The 23806-nt window shown below is 47.3% G+C and overlaps 8 protein-coding genes across 8 annotated transcripts; 5 read left to right on the forward strand and 3 right to left on the reverse strand.

Moving 5' to 3' along the window:
• Positions 1–120: 120 nt before the first annotated feature.
• RhiXN_07758 (uncharacterized protein) lies at positions 121–1131 on the forward strand (the record flags this gene model as incomplete). The annotated part of the gene is made up of 5 exons (XM_043327574.1): positions 121–291; positions 350–455; positions 515–737; positions 799–928; positions 991–1131. The coding sequence occupies 5 exons, from the start codon at positions 121–123 to the stop codon at positions 1129–1131; spliced, it is 771 nt and encodes a 256-aa protein (XP_043182959.1).
• An 876-nt stretch (positions 1132–2007) lies between these two features.
• RhiXN_07759 (amidase) lies at positions 2008–4175 on the forward strand (the record flags this gene model as incomplete). Its single annotated transcript, XM_043327575.1, has 9 exons — positions 2008–2196; positions 2256–2445; positions 2501–2616; positions 2675–2927; positions 2985–3382; positions 3432–3538; positions 3592–3839; positions 3896–3966; positions 4017–4175. 9 exons carry the CDS (start codon positions 2008–2010, stop codon positions 4173–4175), a joined length of 1731 nt encoding a protein of 576 aa, XP_043182960.1.
• A 329-nt stretch (positions 4176–4504) lies between these two features.
• On the forward strand, positions 4505–6663 carry RhiXN_07760 (amidase; the record flags this gene model as incomplete). Its single annotated transcript, XM_043327576.1, has 10 exons — positions 4505–4681; positions 4732–4912; positions 4974–5089; positions 5151–5400; positions 5456–5835; positions 5893–6023; positions 6074–6216; positions 6267–6314; positions 6374–6450; positions 6505–6663. 10 exons carry the CDS (start codon positions 4505–4507, stop codon positions 6661–6663), a joined length of 1662 nt encoding a protein of 553 aa, XP_043182961.1.
• A 471-nt stretch (positions 6664–7134) lies between these two features.
• RhiXN_07761 (Cellulase (glycosyl hydrolase family 5 protein)) lies at positions 7135–8955 on the reverse strand (the record flags this gene model as incomplete). The annotated part of the gene is made up of 9 exons (XM_043327577.1): positions 7135–7533; positions 7590–7649; positions 7701–7799; positions 7862–8009; positions 8059–8165; positions 8220–8382; positions 8437–8538; positions 8593–8654; positions 8716–8955. 9 exons carry the CDS (start codon positions 8953–8955, stop codon positions 7135–7137), a joined length of 1380 nt encoding a protein of 459 aa, XP_043182962.1.
• Positions 8956–10772: 1817 nt separating this feature from the next.
• On the forward strand, positions 10773–11137 carry RhiXN_07762 (uncharacterized protein; the record flags this gene model as incomplete). The annotated part of the gene is made up of 2 exons (XM_043327578.1): positions 10773–10917; positions 10974–11137. The coding sequence occupies 2 exons, from the start codon at positions 10773–10775 to the stop codon at positions 11135–11137; spliced, it is 309 nt and encodes a 102-aa protein (XP_043182963.1).
• Positions 11138–12306: 1169 nt separating this feature from the next.
• RhiXN_07763 (integral membrane family protein) lies at positions 12307–15350 on the forward strand (the record flags this gene model as incomplete). The annotated part of the gene is made up of 9 exons (XM_043327579.1): positions 12307–12459; positions 12519–12556; positions 12843–12991; positions 13046–13173; positions 13221–13258; positions 13322–13505; positions 13563–13686; positions 13785–14041; positions 15216–15350. 9 exons carry the CDS (start codon positions 12307–12309, stop codon positions 15348–15350), a joined length of 1206 nt encoding a protein of 401 aa, XP_043182964.1.
• A 1491-nt stretch (positions 15351–16841) lies between these two features.
• RhiXN_07764 (amidase) lies at positions 16842–20783 on the reverse strand (the record flags this gene model as incomplete). The annotated part of the gene is made up of 15 exons (XM_043327580.1): positions 16842–16845; positions 16912–17059; positions 17122–17318; positions 17372–17452; positions 17508–17684; positions 18878–18956; positions 19011–19058; positions 19110–19252; positions 19304–19422; positions 19496–19631; positions 19682–19868; positions 19918–20164; positions 20222–20349; positions 20414–20579; positions 20634–20783. The coding sequence occupies 15 exons, from the start codon at positions 20781–20783 to the stop codon at positions 16842–16844; spliced, it is 2010 nt and encodes a 669-aa protein (XP_043182965.1).
• Positions 20784–22179: 1396 nt separating this feature from the next.
• On the reverse strand, positions 22180–23783 carry RhiXN_07765 (Tubulin/FtsZ family, GTPase domain; the record flags this gene model as incomplete). The annotated part of the gene is made up of 7 exons (XM_043327581.1): positions 22180–22745; positions 22799–23098; positions 23146–23256; positions 23313–23459; positions 23540–23571; positions 23627–23697; positions 23751–23783. The coding sequence occupies 7 exons, from the start codon at positions 23781–23783 to the stop codon at positions 22180–22182; spliced, it is 1260 nt and encodes a 419-aa protein (XP_043182966.1).
• Positions 23784–23806: the final 23 nt, after the last annotated feature.

Raw genomic sequence — 23806 nt, forward strand, 5'->3', positions numbered from 1 at the left:
ACATCTACGGTCAATCCTAGTTCCTCACTCCGGTAGTCACTTCCCACTTTTCTTACTCTTCTTTCTTCAGCGCTAGCGCTTTCGTGACAGGTTCACTCTTCAGCTCTTCATCTTTACATCATGTTCTCCAAGTCGCAGGTCGCTTCCATTCTCCTTGCTCTCTTTGCTGCCACCGCAGTCAACGCACACGGTGCCATCGTTGCTGTCAAGGGCGAGAACGGCGTCAACGGTCAGGCATTTGGCGTCGTTGACACTACTCCCCGTGATGGTACCAAGCGCAACCCCTTCCAGGTCAGTTGTCGTCTACTGTTATGTGGGGTAAGAAGGTTAGAACTGACGGAACGGACAGACCGACACATCCATCATCCGTGACAAGGAAATCGCCAGCGGCGATGCCCAAGCTTGCGGACGTACTCTCGCCGGTGGCGTGAACGATATGGCTGCTCAGATGTCGGGTGAGTCCACTGCCGAACTAGTACACACCCTCATTTACTTATACCCCACATTCAATCAGAGGCATCTTCTGCTGGTCTTGCATCGGTTGGCTCCGATGGGTCGGTCACGATGACTGTTCACCAAGTCAACGGTGACGGCGCTGGTCCATACACATGCGACGTCTCTGCGGACGCATCTGGCCAGAACTTTGTGGCCATGGAGGTGACGACCAATGTGCCGGGCCAGAACTCGCGTTCGCAAGCCAAGGCTGAGGACTTCCCGCTTGTGGCTCAGATGCCAGCGTATGTGATGACATATTTTCTCTGAGTATATGCGCTGACTCTGGGGTTCGTGTGAATGTAGGGGTACGACGTGCACTGGTGGCCCAGACGGCAACGCTTGCATTGTACGATGCCGCAATGCGGCTCGTGCCGGACCGTTTGGTGGATGTGTACCGGTTACAAATGCTGCTGAAGCAGGAGCCAAAGGCAAGGTGAGGAGTGTTTTAAAAGTTGTTTTCACAAGAGTATGCTCATGCTAATGCTGTTGTGATAGGCTCCTGCGAAGCGGGAAGTGACAATCGCCGAGGCGGAAGAGGCACTCAGGGAGGACATGGAGAAGCGATCTGTTCAGGCTGAGAAGAAGAGGTACCTGCGCACTCGTGTTGCCGGTGTCAAGGCCGGATACTGGATCTAAGAGTGTATGCGAGCGTAAAAGTCGATTAGTGTATTCATACCGTAGATACATATTATACGGGATAATGGGAAGTTATAACCCTCGGATTTTATCGATTCACTTGAGAGCCAGGCCAGATATGATTTGCCCTTTCGGCAAATATAATCATCGTTCAATGCACATCCACTAACGAATACAGTAACGTGAAAGCTACAATATGTTGTTGACATTAGCCGCAAGAACTTATGAAGTTGGACTCTGGTTTCATTAAAGCAACCCACCAACGTTACTCCGTGAATCATTAATAAACTGCTAGTCGATGATACGGTGCATACAGCTGAGTAGGCTTACATCATCGAGGGCTTTCAACGATACCGTGGATGATCGGGCCGGTGGATCGCACCAGTCATGACTTCGGGTCGCATTCGTTTGTCCCCTTTATAGTCATTCCTTGGAAGACTTCTCACAGATCTTACCTGCATTTATCTAACTTTGTCCTATCTTGGGTCTCACAGTCCAGTTTTGTGGTTTGATTATTCAGAAAGTTAATTGCGGAAGAAACGATGGAGACTAATCATATCTTAAGCTTGATGCTGAATCTTTGTCAAATACTGGATTGAGCTCAAGTCATTTGGGCTTCCGATTCGTAGATTATGGCTTAACAGGTCGAAAAACCAGCGTCTTTCATAGTCGAAGTTTTGTAAATCATGACAATCATTGCTCACTCGAGACTCGGAAGTTCAAACCATGTGGAAATTAGCCTCCCCTAAGGTAGCTTGAGCGCCGAAATACATTTACGTATTGGAGAACCACACTCGGATGTCATGAGGTAGAGGCTCCCGCAAGCTAAATAGCCGGACCCAGTAAGCTCGCGCTATGGGGCAGCTATTCACCACAATGCACCGTTTCAAAAGGACGTTTTGTCTTTTCTTATTGCTCTCATTTCTATCCTTGCTTCCACCGGCGACCCTCTCATTTGTTGCCCGCTCCCCGACGGCCAAATACCCTGACTTGTACGAAGCATCCATCGGGGAGTTACAGAACGGATTGGATAAAGGTGACTTTACAAGCGTGGATCTAGTGAAAGTACGTCCCACCCCCCCACGAGTTATCCACGACATCCAATACATTGAACGATCTCAAAGGCATATTTCGCGCGGATCGATGAAGTCAACTTGAAAGGGCCGAAACTTCGTGCTGTCATTGAATTGAATCCCCAAGCCATAGCCCAGGCCGCAGCACTCGATGCCGAGCGTAAGAGAACGGGTAAACGATCCCCCTTGCATGGCATACCTATATTGTTGAAGGATAATATTGCAACCTTAGCGAGCGAAGGTAAGAAATTCCTTTGTTGAGATACTTCTACAGGAACGATTATGTCATTTGTTAGGTATGAATACCACTGCAGGTTCATATGCACTTCTCAAGTCGGTCGTTCCCGGTGACGCAACTGTTGCTGCCAAACTTCGAAAAGCTGGCGCAGTATTACTTGGAAAAGCCAACTTGGTAATTTACCTCTCTCTTACGCTCATGCACTGAGAAAATCATATTTTATTGTTCTTAGTCCGAATGGGCAAATATTCGTGGTACTTTCATCTCGGCATCGGGATGGTCAGCTGTTGGAGGTCAAGCAACGAATCCTTATTATCCTGCAGCTGACCCTTGTGGCTCTTCGTCAGGAAGCGGAGTGGCAACAGCTATAGGACTGGCCGCTGGATCACTGGGAACCGAAACTGATGGGAGTATAATATGTCCATCAAGCTATAACAACCTTGTCGGTGTCAAACCTACAGTAGGTTTGACTTCTAGGGAAGGCGGTAGGACAATGGTCTATTTGCACATTGAATAACTTTTGCTCATACATTTGACTACAGTGGTCCCGATATCGTCTCATCAGGACACAGTAGGCCCGATGACGAGAAGTGTGGCGGATGCAGCTGTCATTCTATCAATCATTGCTGGGCGAGATAAGAAAGATAACTATACAGAGACCGCGCCATCCAAGATCCCAGACTACACACAGTTCCTTCATGTAAACGCAATCAAAGGGAAGCGTTTTGGTGTCCCCCGAGCGGTATTTACAGATGACTCTATTACCGGCAATCACCCGAGTATCAACGCTGAATTCAACAAGTCATTGGATATAATTCGCTCCCTTGGTGGAATCGTGGTTGACCCCGCAGATTTACCAGACGCACATGAAATCCCCGATAGCCAAGAATTGACTGTTTTAAAGGTAGATCTCAAGGTTGGTGACCTCAACGTTGTTTTTGTGAGTGGGTCTCACGCGATTCCAGGTTGACCTCAATAAATACTTGAAGAGTTTGAAGTCTATCCCGACCAAGACGGGTACCTTGGAAAAGATTATCCAGTTCAATGATGCTTATAAGGGTCTAGAGCAGCCGAAAGGTTACGAAGGCCAAACTATGTACGCTGGGAGATTCAGTAAATGCCAAACTGTGGCTGACATGGCGCATTTAGATTTATTGATGCAGAGGCAACTTCAGGGTACAACTCGACATATTACGATGCACTCCGCGAGAACTACAAACTGGGACGTCAGCGAGGAATTGACGGTGCACTTAAGTCGTACAAGCTTGACGCGTTACTCCTCCCGAGCAATGGTACGCGGAACAGCACTTCTTTTGAAATTCACGACGCACTCAACGCACTGGTTCTAGGGTATACTACAACTCCTGCGGCAATTGCTGGGTATCCGATCGTCACAGGTAGAACTTTTTTGCCTGAATTTAGACAGTCACCTGATGTGACGACCTAAAATCAGTACCACTGGGATTTCATCCCGACGATACGCATGTTGAGAGCGCTGGACCCTATACGGTCTTTCCTGCGCCGGTGAGCAATTAAACTCCTTACTCTCACTGGCATCTAATGTTGTTTCATAGGGTGTGCCGTTTGGATTATCATTCCTGGGAACAGCATATAGCGAAACCAGCCTGATCGGATTTGCCTATGCTTACGAACAACGTACACACACCCGGCTGAAAAGACTCGCATACAAGGACGCTATTCCGAAAACACAGCTTCAAGATATCATTCTCTAAGCGAGAGGTCCATATCCAAGTGAAAAATGATCCTTTCAGTTGGGACTTCCAGTTGGGACCCTATTCCCTGTTGTGTGCCTCATTCTGTGATGTATAAATGTATCACGTGTCAAATTATGTTGATCAGGGTCGCTGGTTGACCACGGCGGCGCGACACCGGCGGTGATGGAACGCTGGGCGTGTGCCTTGATGACGGGAAATGAAAGAAGTCGGAATTTTCCCCATGTTCAATCCGTTTGGAATTCTCTCCCACCACGGTCAAAAGCGCGCTGATCTACAACAGACATCTAGAAATCCACCCGCCCTTCCTGTCCTTTCTGCTCTTCATTATGCAGCCTCTATTGGGTTGCTACCTGACTATTACCCTAATTTTGTCACTCTTTTCAAACGGTGCTACCGCGACCTACTCGAAAACGCCAAAGTATCCCGATCTCTATGAAGCATCGATTGTTGAATTGCAATATGGCCTAGAGAGGTGTCAATTTTCTAGCGTTGATCTGGTCAAAGTGTGTCCCTGTTCTCTTCGAAAAACATCTCTCATTGATTAGTCGCTCAGGCATACTTAGCACGTATCGAGGAGGTCAATCTCAAGGGGCCTAAGCTCCGTGCCGTCATCGAAATAAACCCCAAGGCGATACAGCAAGCCGCTTCGCTCGACAACGAGCGCAAGAAGGGAAGGAAACGTTCGCCGTTGCATGGTATCCCAATCTTGCTCAAGGACAATATTGCGAGTGAAGGTGAACTTAATTAAGTCCTCTTTCAGACAGGGCTAGTTAAGTTAACAGTCTTCTTTTACAGGAATGAACAACACTGCTGGCTCCTATGCCTTATTAGGTTCCACTTTTCCAGGAGATGCGACCGTTGCTGATAAACTTCGCAAGGCGGGAGCGATTATCTTAGGAAAAGCTAATCTGGTAAGTTTCGCTAGAATAGGCAGATGAAATGCCAATTTTGCTAAGATATATGACCTCATAGTCAGAGTGGATGCACTTTCGAGACCTTTTTATTGCTCAAGGCTGGTCAGCTCGTGGCGGACAGGGAACCAACCCGTATTATCCCGGCGCCGACCCTTGTGGCTCCTCTTCCGGAAGCGCCGTGGCTACAGCTATTGGACTAGCCACTGCGTCATTAGGAACAGAGACAGTGGGGAGTCTTATCTGTCCGTCTAGTTATAACAACGTGGTTGGGATCAAGCCTACGGTAGGGCTAACCTCGAGGACTGGTGGTGTGTGTTTTCAGTAGGCTTGGGGCTCTGAGCTTGGCTTACCAATTTGGGATAGTGATTCCTGTCTCATCTCGCCAAGATACCATTGGCCCGATTGCCAGGAACGTTGCAGATGCTGCTGCTATCCTGACTGTTATTGCTGGGCGCGACAAAAAGGATAACTATACCCAAACTGCTCCCAAGAAGACCCTCGACTACACGCAATTTCTGAACCGGGCCGCGATAAAAGGGAAACGATTTGGTGTTCCGCGAGACATATTCACTAACGACGCGGTTACCGGAAATAATCCAGCCATTAACGCCGAATTTGTCAAGGCACTGGATACAATTCGTTCTTTGGGTGGTATTGTTGTGGACCCTGTCGAATCTTCATTGGGTAGTTCCTTCGATTCTCTACAGAACAGTATGGCATCTGTACTTGCTGTAGACTTCAAGGTACGTTTCGTCGATTACATATTTAGAGCCAAATTTGATGGTCCTCGATTGATGAAGATTGAGATCAACAAGTACTTGAATAGTTTGAAATCCATTCCGACAGGTGTGACCTCCCTGGCAAAACTCATCGCTTTTAATGATGCGTGCAAGGAACTGGAACAGCCCTCAGGGTACGAAGGCCAAAACATGTGAGTTTCAACAGAAATTTCAGGACCAAGGATTGCTAGATGTTTGCTAGTTTCCTTGCATCGAACATGACCTCGGGCTACGACTCGGCCTATTACGATGCACTCCGCACGAATCTTGCTCAAACACGCGAGCAAGGCATCGACGCAATGCTCAAGTCCTACAAGCTAGACGCGCTTGTAGTTCCCAGCAACGGTGAGAGGGTATGACTGTGATCAGAAGGCTTGTACCCATGCATTTTATAGGCCCAATGATCATTCCAGCAGCGATTGCCGGATATCCAATGATCACAGGTAAGCGACGCACGACAGTTTCGTGGTTGATACCTTAACGAGAGATGGATTGCATTCAGTTCCTCTGGGGTTCCATCCAAATGATACGACTGTTGTCCCATCAAGCGCTGGACCTAACACAGTGTTCCCAGCCCCGGTACACCAATTCACATGGTCATTCACATACTATTGCTAACTTTGGTATTGATAGGGCGTACCATTTGGCCTATCTTTTGTAGGGACAGCTTATTCTGAGCCAAGTCTGATTGGGTTCGCTTATGCGTACGAGCAACGCACGCAAACCCGGTTGAAACGTCGCGCATATACCCAGGCGGTCCCGACCACCCAGCTCGAGGATATCATCCGTTGATAAGACTGCTTGATTTCAAAATCATCATCTTCCACGGTTTAAGGGTCGTCTACTCCATTTCTAATCATTAGATTTTTTTACCTGGTATGTACTTTGTGCTTAAACTCGCTGCAATAAGCAAGTCCGCTCCCTTACCACTCTGGATGGTTATATAAAAACAAAAACAAAAATAAGAAAGAACTTGGGATTTGATGTAAAATAGTTGTTCTGTACTTAGTATTATGGCATGACATATAACATCTAGACTCTCATCGGGTCGATTCGGCTCGAGAACTACCAGGACTTCATTAGGCATATCGATACCCGTTCCTATCCCACAAAAGAATACTAATCGAAGCTTATAATTAATGCGTAATTGTATTATGAGCTAAAAAGCATGATCGTTGGCTCGGCGAGAGTAAAATGGTAATTATTACTAATGAAAAGACACAAAACAAGCGATAATAAAGAATATCAAGATTTGCCTTATAATTAGCCGCAGATGTTGGGGAACCGACGATCGCTGGGATTCGTAGGAATCCATCCACCAGCCAATCCGGCTTGGTAGCTCCATTCATCAGCATCCTCGGCCTTCCAGGTCCAATAGAACCATCCACTTCCGCCGCGCTCAAATGCGCTAACCTGAGCCTCATAATACTGCCTCATGAAGTTCTTGTATTCGTTGGAGAATTTGTTTCTGTTACCGGTGAATGGAGTGCAGTCGCCCTTTCTGGACGAACCGGCAAAGGTACCGTCGTAGCGAGCTCCGATTCCACGACCATTGAGGTACTTGGCACAGTCATAGGGCGCCGTGGTCCATTCTCCGACAAAGGTCCAGATGTTATTGCTAGAGTAAGATCCTATGGTGTTAATTCCGAAATTACAAGCAGTCTACGTTGTTATCACGTAAGCGAAATCCGACATATCGAGGAAGTTGTACGCATTACCTGAATGTGTTGTTCCCAAGTCATAGAAACTTCTGCATCCGAGAAGATTTCATAGTGGTGCTGGATGGACAGTTAGCATTTGGCTGACGTGACAATGTCAGAGTGACTCACGGTATCCATCGCCACGCCTTCAAAGTTAGGGTATTTCATAAAGCCGCTCCACGAGTTGAGTGGTTGGAAGGCATCATGGATTACTTCGAGCAAGTCGCCCTGTGAGGCGGGAGTATATGCATAAGCATCTTGTCTGCGTGGGTGGCGGATCGGATGCTTACCTGCGTAGACGACCCAAAGGGGTATCGAATATTTCCGTACGAGTCGTACCAATACTGACGAACGACATCCAACATGGTTCCACCGACAAAGCCAGCAGGCTCGTTAAGAGGAGCAATAGAAGTCACAGTATCGGCATATTCTGACTTGCTGAAATTCGCATTAGATATGATTTCATCTACCCAGAGACTCAACGTACCTGAATTCGGCAGCAAGAGTCTTGATAACCGCATTAGTCCTGGCGACATTCTGCGAATTTGTATGCCAGGTAGCCGAGCCCCTCTGTCCAGAGTTATCGAATCCGTTCTGAGTACGACGTAAGCTTTGTAAACGTCAACAAAGTAAAGAAGTTATATTTACCTGACTACCCGGTGCACCGTGGAGATCAATCAAAACTTTAATGCCATGGTTTCGCGCCCACTGGACAGCCTTGAAGAGGTAGGGGTACTGGCCTTGGTGGTAAGGCTCACCAGCAGAGATTTCGAATGCCCAGTAACCAATCGGGATACGGACGTGATTCAAGCTGTGGCGTTATTTGAAATTGTGTTATTAGGGGGGGGAAATGGAGAGAACTCACCCTGCAGCGGCGATAGCAGCGAAGTCTGACTCTGTGATCCACGTATCCCAATGAGCCACAAGCTTGGCATGAGCGGTATTGTAATCTTGTAATTGGCCAAAGCTACAGGCGTCTTAATGACTGATATACTATTATAACGTACTGATGTGCACTCACGTGAATTCATCAACGATAGCGCTATTACCTGTGTTATCAAAGAGCGAAGGAGTGATCCAAGGCTGAATGCAAGTGGGTTAGTATTACTTGAAGTTATCATGCGTATAACATTGGCCAGCTTACCTCAAGAACAAGCCAGCCACCCAAGTTTACACCTCGGACCTTGGTCGAGCCGAATGGGAACCGTAGAGCGGGTGCACGCTTTGTGATTGTAGAGTTAGCAGCCGCGGTAGATTCAGCGGTGCGAAGCTTGTGGGCGCGGGAGCGATGGACTTGGTGAATTGGACTGGCAGGCTCCAACTCGGCGAGGACAAACGGCGTTACAGCCAATAACGACAAGGCAAGCTTTGAGAATGTAATCATTGTGTGACAAAAATCAAGCCAAAAGAGTGAGGCTTTAAGAGATGAGCTAGAGAGTGAGCACTAATCTGCCCCGCGATGTGCACAAACGACGGTGGGGTGTGGAAGAAACACAGACGAAGACGCGTTGAGCATGTTGAAATGGAAGTGTTAAATAGTCTCCTGTCTTCGCTTCAAGAGACAAACGCCGCGCTGATTTTAGGGGTTTCGATCACTTCGATGCCAATGGAAGAGCTAGAAGTCCATTACGCTATGTACAGTCAACTCCCTCTACCTGCAAGTTGATGGTTGTGAAACGCACTAGAATTTATGTCCTAAGCGAGTTCTACAATCTGGTGCCCCGCGGGGTTTCCTGCTGATGTAACACATCACATGATACATTAGTCAGCGCATTTAAGAGGATCACAGAGTTATTCCCAAGATTGATTATACAGAAAACGGATGTACGTGCACTATATATACATATTATTATGGTTATTATGATGTTTATAGAAGTCCTCTAAGCTTAAACTAGTTATCCTCCTTGCTTAGAAACTTATTTATTCGTTCCCTAGTCAATTCCTCTACAATCTCCCAATCTGTCCAGGTATCTTTGGCCACAAGTTACGGGAAAGCTACGACTTAGGAATGAATATAAGAGGTTGGGTGTATTTTTACACACAGAAGAACGAGGGTGAGCGAATACAGGCATCAGATGAGTGACAAAGTGCTTAAAAAAAGGGGCGGGGGTCCGAGTGATTGCGACAAGGTCGAAGCAATCTTGTTACTGCTTTTACGTACATAGTAGTTATAAAAATTCAAGCCTTCTGTCTCTATTATTTCCCGTATTGTGAATTTTCCACCATTTTCTATCGCACGATGTGGCTATGCTTTTGACGCATATACCTCCCGTGTGTGCCGGCGGCCGGACCTGTTCCAATTTGTCATCCCCACATCTCCCCGCAAGAAAAACGCGCTAATTTAGTGCGATTGCGGTTATGGAGGTTTCCAGTAGAGGGAGTTGACTGTACAAGGGCTCGGCGTTTACGGCTACCGTAGGTCCCGTACAGTAGTTGCTCCAATAGATAGACAGAAGCGAAACTCACTCCTACCAGAGTGTTTTACTGGGCGAATTTCGCCCCTTTGCGAGGGCACCCAGTACATCGTCTAAGCAACCTATTGCTTAGCATACCATTCAAATACATAGGTACGCGAAGGAAAGATCAGAAAGACTGATCGTCGAAGGAATGCGTACACGAGGAGCCCCGCCCAGGAGGATATGCGCTCGGTGAAACTCCAAAATTTACCCGGGATGGCGGTCCAAGCACTGGGTAACGTAAGCCTCTCTCTAATCACGGCGCGAATTGTAGACTTGGACTTCGGCACAGGGTCCACCCCAGTTTAGATGACAATAGTCGCGACTCGTAGTTTCATCCAAGCACCTCGTGTCCGCAGCTCGTCTGCAACAAAGAACTTGGCACTTTGAACGAGCTATCAAGGTTGTGAGGTGCACAAGGCCGTTGCTTTCACCCCCTTCGATGTGTTGCCAGCAGTCTAGTGGCTATTGGATTTCAACAAGGCAACGGCTACCTTGCCAAGACGCGAGAAGCGATAGTGAATACGATATATAAAACCCTCTATTAGACTCCGTATGTCCCCCCAGGTCACCCAGTCTGGTCCACTTGGTTGCCTATCTGCTTTCTTTTTTCCCTTTTCTTTTAGCTTTACTTATTACTCTTTTTTCCCTTGGTTTTTTGTAACTCTTCTGGCTTGTACTGCTTGGTTCAAACGTCACGTAAACTCGGGAAATTCCAGCCACTTTAATCTACTCGATCTATAAAATGTTCGGTGCTCCCCTTGTCCGCGCCACCATTATGCAACAGCAGCGCCGCCCAAGCGTCTCCAACTTGCCTGCTAGCTCGGCTATTCGCTCTGCAGTTATGGCCAACCTAGCATCTCAATCGAAGCATGGATCCAACCAGTCCAGTAGGTTAACCATGCCCAATGAGTAGAACTGTTATTTAACTGACACATGTTTTCAGGCGAACAAGTAGTGAACAGCCAAGCCCAAACCGCTGCTGCCAAGCCTACCTCTAAATATGTCGACGTAGACCCTCAAATGTTTATTGATTCGCCATTTGTTGGAGGTGCTACCCTGTCTCCTGCTACCTCTTACGAATCAACTACCTCTCACAAGGGGACATGAAAAGGGCAAGAATGGCTCTTTTGACCTCAAGTTCTTCAACCCGTCCAGCGATCCTCGCTTGTTGGCAATCTAAACACCGAGTCGCACCTTTCGAACCAAGATAGTCGCTAGTCGACATCTTACATATTCTTTCGATTCCCACTTGTCGGTCTTTCTTTTCTTTTCCTTTTTCATCTTCATATCCGCGGACACAATGGACGCTTTGCGATAGTGATAGGTTCGGATTGTATTTTTAGCCAATGTAGAAAGCAGATGTACCCACGCAATGCGAATGGGCCAGTTATCGACACAGTCTGATCTGCTGAAACATGAGTATATGGGATCATAGTACACTGAAATTAAATTAGGCTAGCGCGGCTTTGAAGCGTACAACCATTTGAGTGATCAATCTCGGTGAATGTCTTCGGTTACGTAGTCTGAAATGAGGTGGTATGTAAGATATACCCTACTTTTGAAGTTCTTCTATTGAATTTGCATCTTACCTGATATACCCAGGATTTTCCTGTTGGTCCCGATAGCTTCAGAATCATGTTTAGTGTTCGGAATATCATGAATCGAATCAAACCCGTATGCTACTTGGTCTATGAAGCAAACCACCCCTTTGCCACCACAGACCCAGAAGTTCCAATGGTGTGCGATGACATCATTCGAATTTCAAGGGCCGGCCCGAGGATGCTTGCGGGTATTTGGATATAGGGTATAATGATCAGCAAATGACTAATATATCAGGTCACGGCATGAAAGGCACCAAATAAAACACACAGCCATTTACCACCACTGGGCTCTCGCGTGTTCGCGATCGTGTTGGTCGTTCACCCCCACTCTCCACAGCTAAACTCCACCCACGCCCCTTGGCTAACGAGAATAAACGGTATTAGTATCTTCATCAACCTTCAGGTCTCGTGAGTTCCCTTTGACTTTTTTGGTCACACGCTGCTTATTCCAAAAGGCTGGGTTCATTTTCCCAGGCACTGAGGGGTTACAACCTATCTCATAGATCCACGACCTATTAGGCTATATAAAATTATCTAATTTGGAGCTAGCGGAAACAATTAATTCTACGGCCACTTAACGGCGGCATCGGCAAACGATAAAACCGGAATATCTATTACGCTCCACACTTTAACACTTTAACACTCGTCATCTTGAATTTCTAGTGGTCTCACTCTATGGCCCCTGCTACGACCTCTCGTTCCTCCCAGTCTTTAGACACGTCAGCGGAAAGACGCGCCTTCATCCCATCACCTGTGCCGACCGAAGATGGTCCCACTACGGTCCAAAATAAGCCTAGCGCATTGCAGAATTCTTCAAACGCAACCAAGGTCTCTTTATCATCGCTGCGAGCCAGTTCTTCTTTAGCTTGATGAATTTAAGCGTCAAGTTTTTAACGGCCTTGGATGATCCTGTTCCGACCTCGAAGTAAGTTATTTGTATCCCCTTTTTTCACAATCCGCAATGTTGAAACGTATCAAGGTGGTTGCCATTCGAATGTTCATCACGTACGTGTGCTGTCAAGTGTACATGTACGTTTTTACCCATCCCTTTGCATAATTTAGAGATTGACAAATCAGTACAGGTTTATAGCAGGAGTTCCCGACCCTATCCTCGGTCCGAAGGTGTCAGGAAGTGGTTGGTTATCGGGGTGTAGTTGGGTACGTATATGCTAGTTCGATCGCCCTATACTCCTATAACAACAGCGCTACAGGTTCTTTGGGCTTTTCGGACTTTTATTCCCTCCATTACATGTCTCTTTCGGACGCAACGGTTTAACGTTCCTTGCGCCCACTGTAACGGCTGCCTTCGGCTTCCTCTTTCTTCGCGAAGCCGTGTCATGGAAGCAAGCCGTAGCAGGACGTAAGCCTTATCTCTACACCGTATATTAAGACTGATCATATCGTTTTTGGACAGTTGCCTCACTTGCTGGTGTGGTGTTGATTGCCAAACCCACATCCTTGTTTGGGGGGAGTGATCGCGCAGACACCGGAGCCGGAGCTGGGGGTCCTGTTGTTACGAGCCGAACGCATGGTCGCTGTTGGGTACGTTCTTTTCCACCCCGAGTTAATCGACTAACTCGATGATCCAGCGTGGCTATGCTAGGCGTTCTTGGTGCTTCAGCTGCATGTATGCGTCAAAGTCTTATGTTTTACCTTGAAAAATCATGCTAAAAACGACATGCTCTACCAGATATCTCCCTTCGAGTCATTGGAAAGCGGGCTCATCCCATGCACACGATGTCGTACTTCTCGGTTTGGTGTGTGCTGGTCTCGGTGGTCGCAGGAATCGCGACGCATGGGCAATGGGTCTTCCTCGTCAGTGGACTTGGATTGGAATGCTTATCATTGTCGGATTGTTTGGGTTTCTCGCACAGGTTCGCTAGATTATATCGTGTTCCACTCCTTAATTAAATACTGACCACCTATTCCAGCTATTCTTGACTCTGGGTCTTCAACGCGAAACTGCGTCCCGAGGATCTATGGTACTCTATATCCAGATTGTGTTCTCTCTCATATTTGAGCGCATCGCATTTGGCGTGAGCCCATCGGGGTTGAGTCTGTAGGAACCTGCGTAATCATTGCAAGTGCTATTTTCGTTGCGGTAAATATCATCATTAGCAACATGCTACATTTTTACTGATTCCATATTACAGCTGAACAAACCTTCAAAGAGAACAGAGATCCAGCTAACACACGAGTCTACTGCTATGTGGAACCTGGCCGCTGTCGAGGAAGCAAGAGGCTATTGGACGGGGACGAACAAAAAGAAGAAATTGAAATAGAGAGGCAGAGAATGTTTCCGATCAATCCCAGGTGGATAAAAAACCAGAACAAATCGACGCTCGCCAACATCAGCGGACAGCTAGTGGAAGCAGCTCTGCGTAGACTGGCCCACGACACGAACTATAGAGTTTGTTGTTTCAATCATTTCAGATTTCTAGATTTGGGACGTGGCATGTAGTATTGCTTGGTGCATGTCTTTATTTGTATCCGTTGCATATATTCCCGAACTTCGCTACACTCGAATACATATATCGTTTGGGTGGTTACGTTTGCTCGCAAAGTCTGAGGATGCTTAGTTGAGCATGCATATAACCAATACTTGGAAAATATAAAACGCTACATGTAGCAGCACGATGCCCAGACTATGGTAATCCGATGGTATGAAGAATGCGACGATAGGAAGCTTGGTATTTGACCAATAGCTTTAAACTATATCTACGACATCTGGTACACGGAGTGTGAAGTGAGAGCTTTGTTCTTGGAGGGACTTGGGGCTAGGTCGCGCACCAACTATACACCACTTCCTGTCACCCACATATATGGAAGGTTAGGGGGTAGATAGATGTTATAGAAAAGGAGAGGTGATATAGTTACGTGGGATAATTAGTTTGGGTAACTAAGACACTGTGGTAGACTCAGAGCAAGCTATAGGCACCATTAGCTAGTCACGGCGTCAATAAGCAACAAGTCCCGCCTGGACACATATACAATAAGGCTCTCACAGTGCTCGATCTATAGCCATTCTCGAGCCCAGCATCTGCGTGAGGTTAGATTTGGGTGCGCCTGGACGGAAAGGTCTCATTAGTGCAGCATTTTATGATCGCATCTGCTAGTCGTAGCGATTGAGTGCAGCATAGCTTGTGAATACATACATTGAGTCCATCGAGCCGACGCTATAGTTGAATCAAGTTCTACCTGCCCTTCTAAGTGCAAAGTCGCTTAATAGCTCATTCACGCATCGGCAATATCGAGAACGGTTCTTGTATCAGGAACAAGGCGATCATCGAGTACGGATGATGGCTTGTCTGCCGTGGAAGATCTCTGGAAACCGACCATCGATCCATGTACGCATAAGGCACTCTAGTGTCTAGGCGGCTGCTCAACTTTGGACGAGGCTAGAATCAGATAGATTAGCCGCTTCCTTAGCCTTGAAACATTACTTACCATAAGTTTACGTGTATATAATTTATGTGCACATGTCCAAGGGACCAGGGGGTCGACTGTCAATTCACCCCAGCCTCCGTGAGCACTGAAACTATCTATGCACTCGCTAGGCATATGAGTCTAACCATCGCTTATAGACGGGTGCACCGGGAAGGGTATGGCTCTCGGTCGGATACTGTGGGCCTCGTACTCCTGACTACGGAACGCCTGATTGCGACAGCAAGTACACCTGGGACAACGACAAACTGTGCTGCCAGCCCAAGCGGTACTAGACGGTAAGCAAGACTCAGCCACAACTACAGCTTTCTTGCAGGTTGCTCACCCATTCAATAGAGCCTAAGCTGATGAGAAACGATGGTAGGGTGAGAGCCAATCGTATGCGGTACGCGGACCACGGGTTTTCTGCATATAGGCTGGGTGTTTTGTACCCACACTCATTTGTCTGTTTTTCGGCTGTTGTTTTCGATATTTTTAGTCGTGTAGTGTATTCAAATGTACGGATACCCACATGACTCTAATGCAACACACATAACATCCTATGAACATCCAAATATGCGATTGAGTGCCTGATCGCTTATTATGCATTTACCGATCGCCAACCAATCAAAAAGCAAGCTATACACTAGCTTTGGACTTAGTAATCTTGTTCTCATATCCTTGCTAGAATAAGTAGTCGCTGGTCATGGATGGTACCAACTCCACCGGTGACTGTCTGTCCGATGCACTTTTACTTGACGAGTATGTCATCTCAAAGCTGTTAGTATTAGCGCCGTAATCACATTTAAACGCATGTACATGTACAGGGTATGTATTTATCTTCGCTGGCGTTTTGAGTACGTGCTAGCTGGAGGTTTTCCCAAGAACCTCAATGTTAGTCCTGATATGCCATGTATATAATAACTTATCGTGCGACGGTATATCGCGTAAATAGACAAGCCTTAAGTCACTTGTATTCGTTGGGACTAGAAAAGATACATGAAATATTCGAGTACCCGATCCTTAAAAGGAAACGGGTACTGTACATGAGCATTCGGCTCTTTTAACGGGGTGGCTTGGGTTTAAGTAATGGTCGGTGCATGTAGCGAAAATAAGACCAATATAGAACTAACAAGAGAAACGTTACCGATCCGTCACACTCAATTGGATACATCATATTTGGGCTGGTACATATTTAAATTGAACTTGCGAAGACCTGCAGCCTCAAGAAAACCTACGCGATTCCTCTTTGGGTGGTGCAGTTGCTTGAGTACTGGGTTGGTAACTAGGAAGTTAGCTATTTTGAGACGATAGTATGTTCTGTGGGAGGAAGAAATGTTAGAATTAGTGCATGTTAAACTTTAATTCAACGCTATTTCAACAAGAGTGGCACCCCGAACCAATCACGAGTCAGCTCGGAGTCTCTATGTCGCTCGGGGTTCGCTCGCGCGGAGTTCCCCATCCTCAGAGTGTCTCCATCTCACTTTCCGTTTTAACTTTGTACTTTCGTTTATAATGCCAATCTTATTTATGCGCCCACTACTTGCGAGCGCCACAGAGGCTTGGTCTAAAGTCTTCAGGGCTATGTGTTCATAGGATGTTATGTGTGTTGCATTAGAGTCATGTGGGTATCCGTACATTTGAATACACTACACGACTAAAAATATCGAAAACAACAGCCGAAAAACAGACAAAATGAGTGTGGGTACAAACACCCAGCCTATATGCAGAAAACCCGTGGTCCGCGTACCGCATACGATTGGCTCTCACCCTACCATCGTTTCTCATCAGCTTAGGCTCTATTGAATGGGTGAGCAACCTGCAAGAAAGCTGTAGTTGTGGCTGAGTCTTGCTTACCGTCTAGTACCGCTTGGGCTGGCAGCACAGTTTGTCGTTGTCCCAGGTGTACTTGCTGTCGCAATCAGGCGTTCCGTAGTCAGGAGTACGAGGCCCACAGTATCCGACCGAGAGCCAGTACCACTTCCTCGGGCATTGCACCCCGTTACTATAAGCGATTGGTTAGATCTCATATGCCTAGCGAGTGCAGTAGATAGTTTCAGTGCTCACGGAGGCTGGGGTGAATTGTAGTCGCCCCATTGGGGAGGCAAGTCGACTTGGTCTTCCACCAGAAGTGTGAAGGCTTGCATTGATCGGGTCCAGGAGCCGGGGCTGGAGCTGGGACGCAAGAGTACTTGCCGTCGTCCCACTTCCATCCATTCGAGCAATCTACGTCGCCATAGTTAGGCGACGAAGGTACACATTGCCTACGAAACAAGTTAGTGAGGTCTTCGGGCCGTTATTTATTAATGGAACGTACCTGAAGTCCTTATGCCAGTACCACACTCCGTGTCCGCAGTTCTGGTTTGCGGGTGGGTTGCATTTGTCCTTTGTACCATTTCTATCGAACCATATCAGTCAATGCACCGCCCGTTCGCTGCAACATATGTACTCACGGCAAGCAAATGCTCTTAGTGGCGTACCAGAAGCTGTTGTTGTCGCAAGAGTTGTTGTTCTTGTACGTCGGAACAGCGACGACCACAGAGGCGCAAGCAGCAAGAATAGCGGTAACCTTGAGTCCGATCATTGTGAGAGAACGGTAGAAAGACTGTGTGAGTGAATGTGTAGGAGAGCTAGAATCAACCGTGAGCTGGTGAATGACCTACAGCGTATGACTGAAGTCCTTATATAGCTAGGAGTCAAGGTACACTCGTGCCAGCCTTGCGTGAGCGCCTTTGGGCAATCCGTTTGCGCGGCGAACCTTTTGACATCCCTCAAGTTCCGATGAATGGCCATCATCGCGGTCCCTCGTACCCCGGTGAACAAACGCCGAGTCTCCTGGGCGGATCGAGGTATATTTGGACGCAAACACCCCGTACTCTATTTGATCGAGCAATCAGATGGAATCGATGTCAGAATGACTACGCGGGAGGCGTGTTCGTGCCTTTCTATGGGCTGAAATTGACAGTCGAACCCCCTGGTCCCTTGGACATAGACACATATACACATACACACGTAAACTTATGGTAAGTAATGTTTCAAGGCTAAGGGGAGCGGCTAATCCATCCGATCCTAACCCCTGCTGCTCCTGGTGAGCTAAACCCTGAACTGGCTAAATATATAAATCCCCTAACAAATGCCTCCAGGCTCAAAATCGATGCTCATGCAGGTTCGATTAGACTATGCGAAATGAGTAAACTATATCGAAGCAACACACTGTGGATAGTTTACTCGCACAAATAAAATATAACCAAAAAGCGACGTACTACAAACCAATCTCATAGTACGTGTGAAAAAACCGTAATGTGAATTCTGCTGTTTGATCCACATGCATACATCGCCCCGCGTGGAGTTTCAAGCCTTAAAGGATCTGCCATACAATGGGCCTCATCAGAGAACCCCTCCCAAGCGCCGTGCCCTCAAATAGTTTGGTATAAGATCGACAATTAAATTAAAATTCAGAATATCAGAAAACATGCGCAGAGGCTAGCACGATTGACCGTGTACATTTCAATATTCCAACTAGACACATCGAGAATCAATGTAAACAAGTTCCAATAACCCAATCCTTACCAGCTAACTTTGAAAAACGATAGTATCTCTTCCGACATACCAACCACATCTTTAAGCTGAACAGTGGGAATGGCCTCCGAGTATGCGCGTCTCTGAAGTCGAGTATGCGTGTACTGCTCATAAGCGTATGCGAACCCTATTAGGCTCTGTTCGGTATATGCGGTGCCGATGAATGATAATCCAAAAGGCATCCCCTGCGTATGTGCGTCATGTCCAGTGAGTTCATAATAACGAGGAAAAGGGGGTGGCTTACAGGAGCTGGATAAAGGACCTTGTGTGACCGCGAGTGTCCGGGTTCGGCTTTGTGCCCTCGGGGTGAAATCCAAGCGGGACTAAAGATACAATCAATAATCCAAGATACCAAGAATATCATGGCGTAAACATACCGGTGATAACTGGGTAACCAGCTAGACCCGCGGGAACAGCAGTATGCACTATAGGTCACCCTCAAAAGTTAATACACCATGGTATGATTGTCGACTTACTATTGGTAGGGAGCAGCAGTGCATCCAAACCATGCGTCTTAAGCGCGGCGTCAATCCCTCGCTCCCGTCCAATCATATGATTCTGATGCAGCGCATCAAAGTATGTGGAATTGAATCCTTCAGTTGTTTCGGCGAGCTCAAGCCTGTCATTCACATGTCAACACAGAACCATAGGGTAAAGCGGAGATACACACATGGATTGATCTTCATACCCCTCTGGTCTTTCCAGATCCTTGTGAGCGTTGTTGAACGCGATCACATCCGCCACGCAAGTCACATTAGTAGGTACATGAACAAGATTTCTGATGTAGTCCTTAGCAGAATCTAGTAAATTATGTCATTCGACTTTTAAATCGACAATAATCGACAATAAATCTCAGTCGCACCTTGAACTGAACCATTGCAGCCCACGTCTCATGCCGATGCGGTATCTCCTCCGCACTTGGTAGATCAGCAGGATCTATGACCACCCCACCGAGCTCCCTAATCTTGTCAAGCGCCTTACCGAATTCGATATTCACGCTTGGGTGCGTGCCCGCCATTGTCTCATTAGTTAATCCTTTCCTTGGGACCCCAAATCTTTTCCCCTGATTGCATTAGGATCCAGGTATTTTGTGTAGTCAGGTATTAAGGAGGGTGCAGTGTTCGTAAAGTTATCCCTCTCGTCCTGGCCAGCAATGATATTCAAGATCGTGGCAGCGTCCGCAACAGACCTCGTAATCGGTCCAACTGTATCCTGATGCATAGTCATGCTGATAACTACTTCCATCAGCCCGGTATTCTGGCTCTCCAAAAGCAAGGAACACACCTCCGGCACGGGACGTTAACCCAACAGTGGGCTTGAGGCCAACAAGGTTGTTGTAACTTGAGGGGCAGATAATGCTCCCTCGTGTTTCGACGCCCAATGATGCAGCTGCGAGGCCAAGAGTTGCAGCTACTGCACTACCACCGGATGACGTACATGGATCAGAGCCGGGATAGAACGGGCTGGTGGTTTGGCCACCTCGGCCGGACCACCCGTTTGTTAGGTCTCCTCGAGCATAGGACCACTCGCACTATAGTTATGACAATGAGAAAGCAAATGGGGAGGAGGGCTGAGTGCATGGACGTACCATATTCGCCTTGCCAAGGATGATGGCGCCGGCCTTTCTCAGTTTTGCGACTACAGTAGCTTCTTCTCGTACAACTGACCCAAACAGGGCATATGATCCAGCAGTAGTATTCATTCCTATCCTCGTATCTATATCACTTCAATTCTCAAACAAAAGTCAAGAGCTCACCTTCGCTGGCCAGTGTTGAAATACTATCCTTGACCAAGATTGGGATCCCGTGCAGAGACGAACGTTTGCCGAATACCTTTCGCTCTTCATCAAGCTCACGAGCTTGATGTAATGCATGTTTGTTCGTTTCAATTATGGCGTTGAGCTTGGGACCAGCATGATTAACTTGATTTATGCGTCCTAGGTATGCCTATCCAACTTATATGACGGGTGGGAATTCAAATATAATATAGGACAGACATACCTTAACTAAATCAACTGCTGTAAAGCTCCGACTCTCTAACCCTGCCTGCAACTCCGCAATTGAAACTTCGTAGAGATCTATCTCATCGAGCCTGCGTGCCCAAACGTTGCTCAATAAACTTGAGAATAATACCAGTCTAGATAGCCGCATTGCGTTGACGTCGTTGTCAGATTTAAGCCAGCGAGTCCACTCATGACAGCGCACATAAAGTACCCCAGAACTACAAAATGGCGCTATACAGATTGTGCATGTGCTACGTAACAGTGAACCCGATGACGTTATAGGAGTCGGTCGAACAAAAAAGAAGGCAGGCCCTCTCGCGATCGGCCAAATCCGTTTGAGTTGCTCCTATTCTATCGGAAACATACAATAGTTTTCTCCCGACGACAGCAAATTGTAAACCAAAAGCATTGGTTGCATTATATCTCGACAATCTCTTAGGCGGCCTGTCTATATATCAGACTAACAACTGACGCGACCCCCATAACATCCTTAATATTATTCCATAGGGTAGAGGATAATCTCCGCCCTTTTCGCTTCCCAACGCCTAGGCTGTGATGCCGATATCGGCAAAGCACACGGACCCGAATTTGAGCAATATAAATTTCGTGGGCTTTTCCTTCTTGTGTTGGCTAACCGTATGCATTTGGGAAAATGTTCCTAGGCAATGGTGTAGGTCATGTCTGCACTTGGGTGAAAGTAGCGCGAATTGAAAAGGAAGGAATGATAATGATGTGCGAGCCCAAGATTCCTTTAGCCTGGGACAATGGCCCCTTTGCCCATTGATCGCAACTTGTCAATTACTGAAGGCAAATGATTAGATGCCTCGACTTGCTCTTATCAGACCTATACCCAGGAAACGCATATTCCTAAACTAGACTACAACTCTGAAGTTGAAGCCTCACACGAATCTGGGGTAGTGAAGGTTTGTCTAAAGCTACTGAAACCACAGCCTTGTACACCCTTAGCTCAGTCATTGAGAGCGTCCTCTTTTTCAGCTCGTCGAATGCGGCATAAACCAAGTTCTCATTGAGAATAATTACAAGACATCGGACCACAGCAGAAAAAGAATACAAAGTAATGGCTCCAACGTCATCAACGGCCTTACCAAACAGGGTTGAGGTAGGTGCATAGATGATCCATATTTTGAGGGTCATAACCAAGGACAAGTTAATCTTAAAGTTGTTAGATTAGTTACAGCTATAGTTGATGTGTAATTAACGTGACGTAGAAGGCCCAGACCATGTGTTTATCCGAGACCCATGAATAATCCGGGACCGACAATCTCACCCCAAAACGTTGAAACTGGGTCTAACTGACGAGGTCACAAGTCACACGCAGAGTTACAAACGAGAGACAATCGCTCTAAACGAAGTTGATTCGCTCGCAGTAGTTAGAGTATCGTAAACGTTAAAAAGAATCGTGGGGGATAAAACAACTACTATAAAAGAGACCGATGAGAACTAGGAAAATACTATGCGAGAACTAGCAACGAGGCCAAGAAGAAACGTATGACAGCAGATAAAAACCGAAAAGACCCCAGAATTTACTGCTCTTCCGCTGGAACATCGTCCTCGTACTCGGCCTCCTCCTCGACACTGGCGTCCTGGTACTGTTGGTACTCGGCGACGAGATCTTGCATGTTCGACTCGGCCTCGGTGAACTCCATCTCGTCCATACCCTCCTGGGTGTACCAATGCAAGAAGGCCTTGCGCTTGAACATGGCCGAGAATTGCTCGCTGACACGCTTGAACAGCTCCTGGATGGCAGTCGAGTTACCAATGAAGGTAGCAGCCATCTTCATGCCACGAGGAGGAATGTCACACTGAGCAGTGAGAACGTTGTTGGGGATCCACTCGACGAAGTAGGCCGAGTTCTTGTTCTGAACGTTCTGCATCTGCTCTTCGACTTCCTTCATCGAGACCTTGCCGCGGAAGAAGGCAGCAACGGTGAGGTAGCGGCCGTGGCGAGGGTCAGAAGCAGCCATCATGTTCTTGGCATCGAACATTTGTTGGGTGAGTTCAGGGACGGAGACAGCGCGGTACTGAACGGAACCACGCGCGGTCAAAGGCGCAAAGCCGACCATGAAGAAGTGCAAACGAGGGAAAGGAACTGCAATATCACATAATCAGTATCAAATCAGCAATCAAATGCATACGACTTACCCATGTTGACAGCGAGTTTGCGCAAGTCAGAGTTAAGCTGACCAGGGAAGCGCAAGCAGGTGGTAACACCAGACATGACGATAGATACGAGATGGTTCAGATCGCCGTACGTAGGAGTAGAGAGCTTAAGCGTGCGGAAGCAGATATCGTACAAGGCCTCGTTGTCAATGCAGAAAGTCTCGTCAGAGTTCTCAACGAGCTGGTGGACCGAAAGAGTGGCATTGTAAGGCTCGACAACGGTATCCGAGACCTTGGGGGAAGGAACGACCGAGAACGTGCACATCATGCGTCGGGGTACTCCTCACGGATCTTGGAGATCAAGAGAGTACCCATACCAGCACCAGTACCTCCACCCAGCGAGTGGGTAATCTGGAAGCCTTGAAGGCAGTCACATCCTTCGGCCTCCTTGCGTGTCACATCGAGCACCGCATCCACAAGCTCTGCACCCTCGGTGTAATCTGCACACGCATAATTAAGGATTGAAAAAACGCGCGAAAAAAACGCGATGACTTACGGCCCTTGGCCCAGTTGTTACCAGCACCGCTCTGTCCAAAGACAAAGTTGTCGGGACGGAACAAGTTACCGAGAGGACCCGAGCGGACCGAGTCCATTGTACCAGGCTCGAGATCGACAAGCACAGCACGAGGAACGTACTTGTTGTCTATAAATACGCGTCAGCAGACATACACGGGTATAGAATATTGTTGCTTACCTCCTACAGTGTTGTAGTAGACGGAATACACTCAAGCTGGAGGTCGTTGTTGCCCTGGTACCTATTCAAGCGTTGAGCAAAAAATTGATAAAAATACTAAACAAGGCGTGACTTACTTGCCATCGCCGGCAATTCCGTGCTCATCGGAAACGACCTCCCAGAACTTGGCACCAATCTGGTTGCCGCACTGTATAAAACGCGTCAGTTTCTGGTGGACACGTCTATTGACGCGTCACGTACCTGGCCAGTCTGAAGGTGGACGATCTCGCGCATGCTAATCAACAATGGTTAGAACA

This window comes from Rhizoctonia solani, chromosome 9 (genome assembly GCF_016906535.1).
Source record: "Rhizoctonia solani chromosome 9, complete sequence".
NCBI classification, from domain to species: Eukaryota; Fungi; Basidiomycota; class Agaricomycetes; order Cantharellales; family Ceratobasidiaceae; genus Rhizoctonia; species Rhizoctonia solani.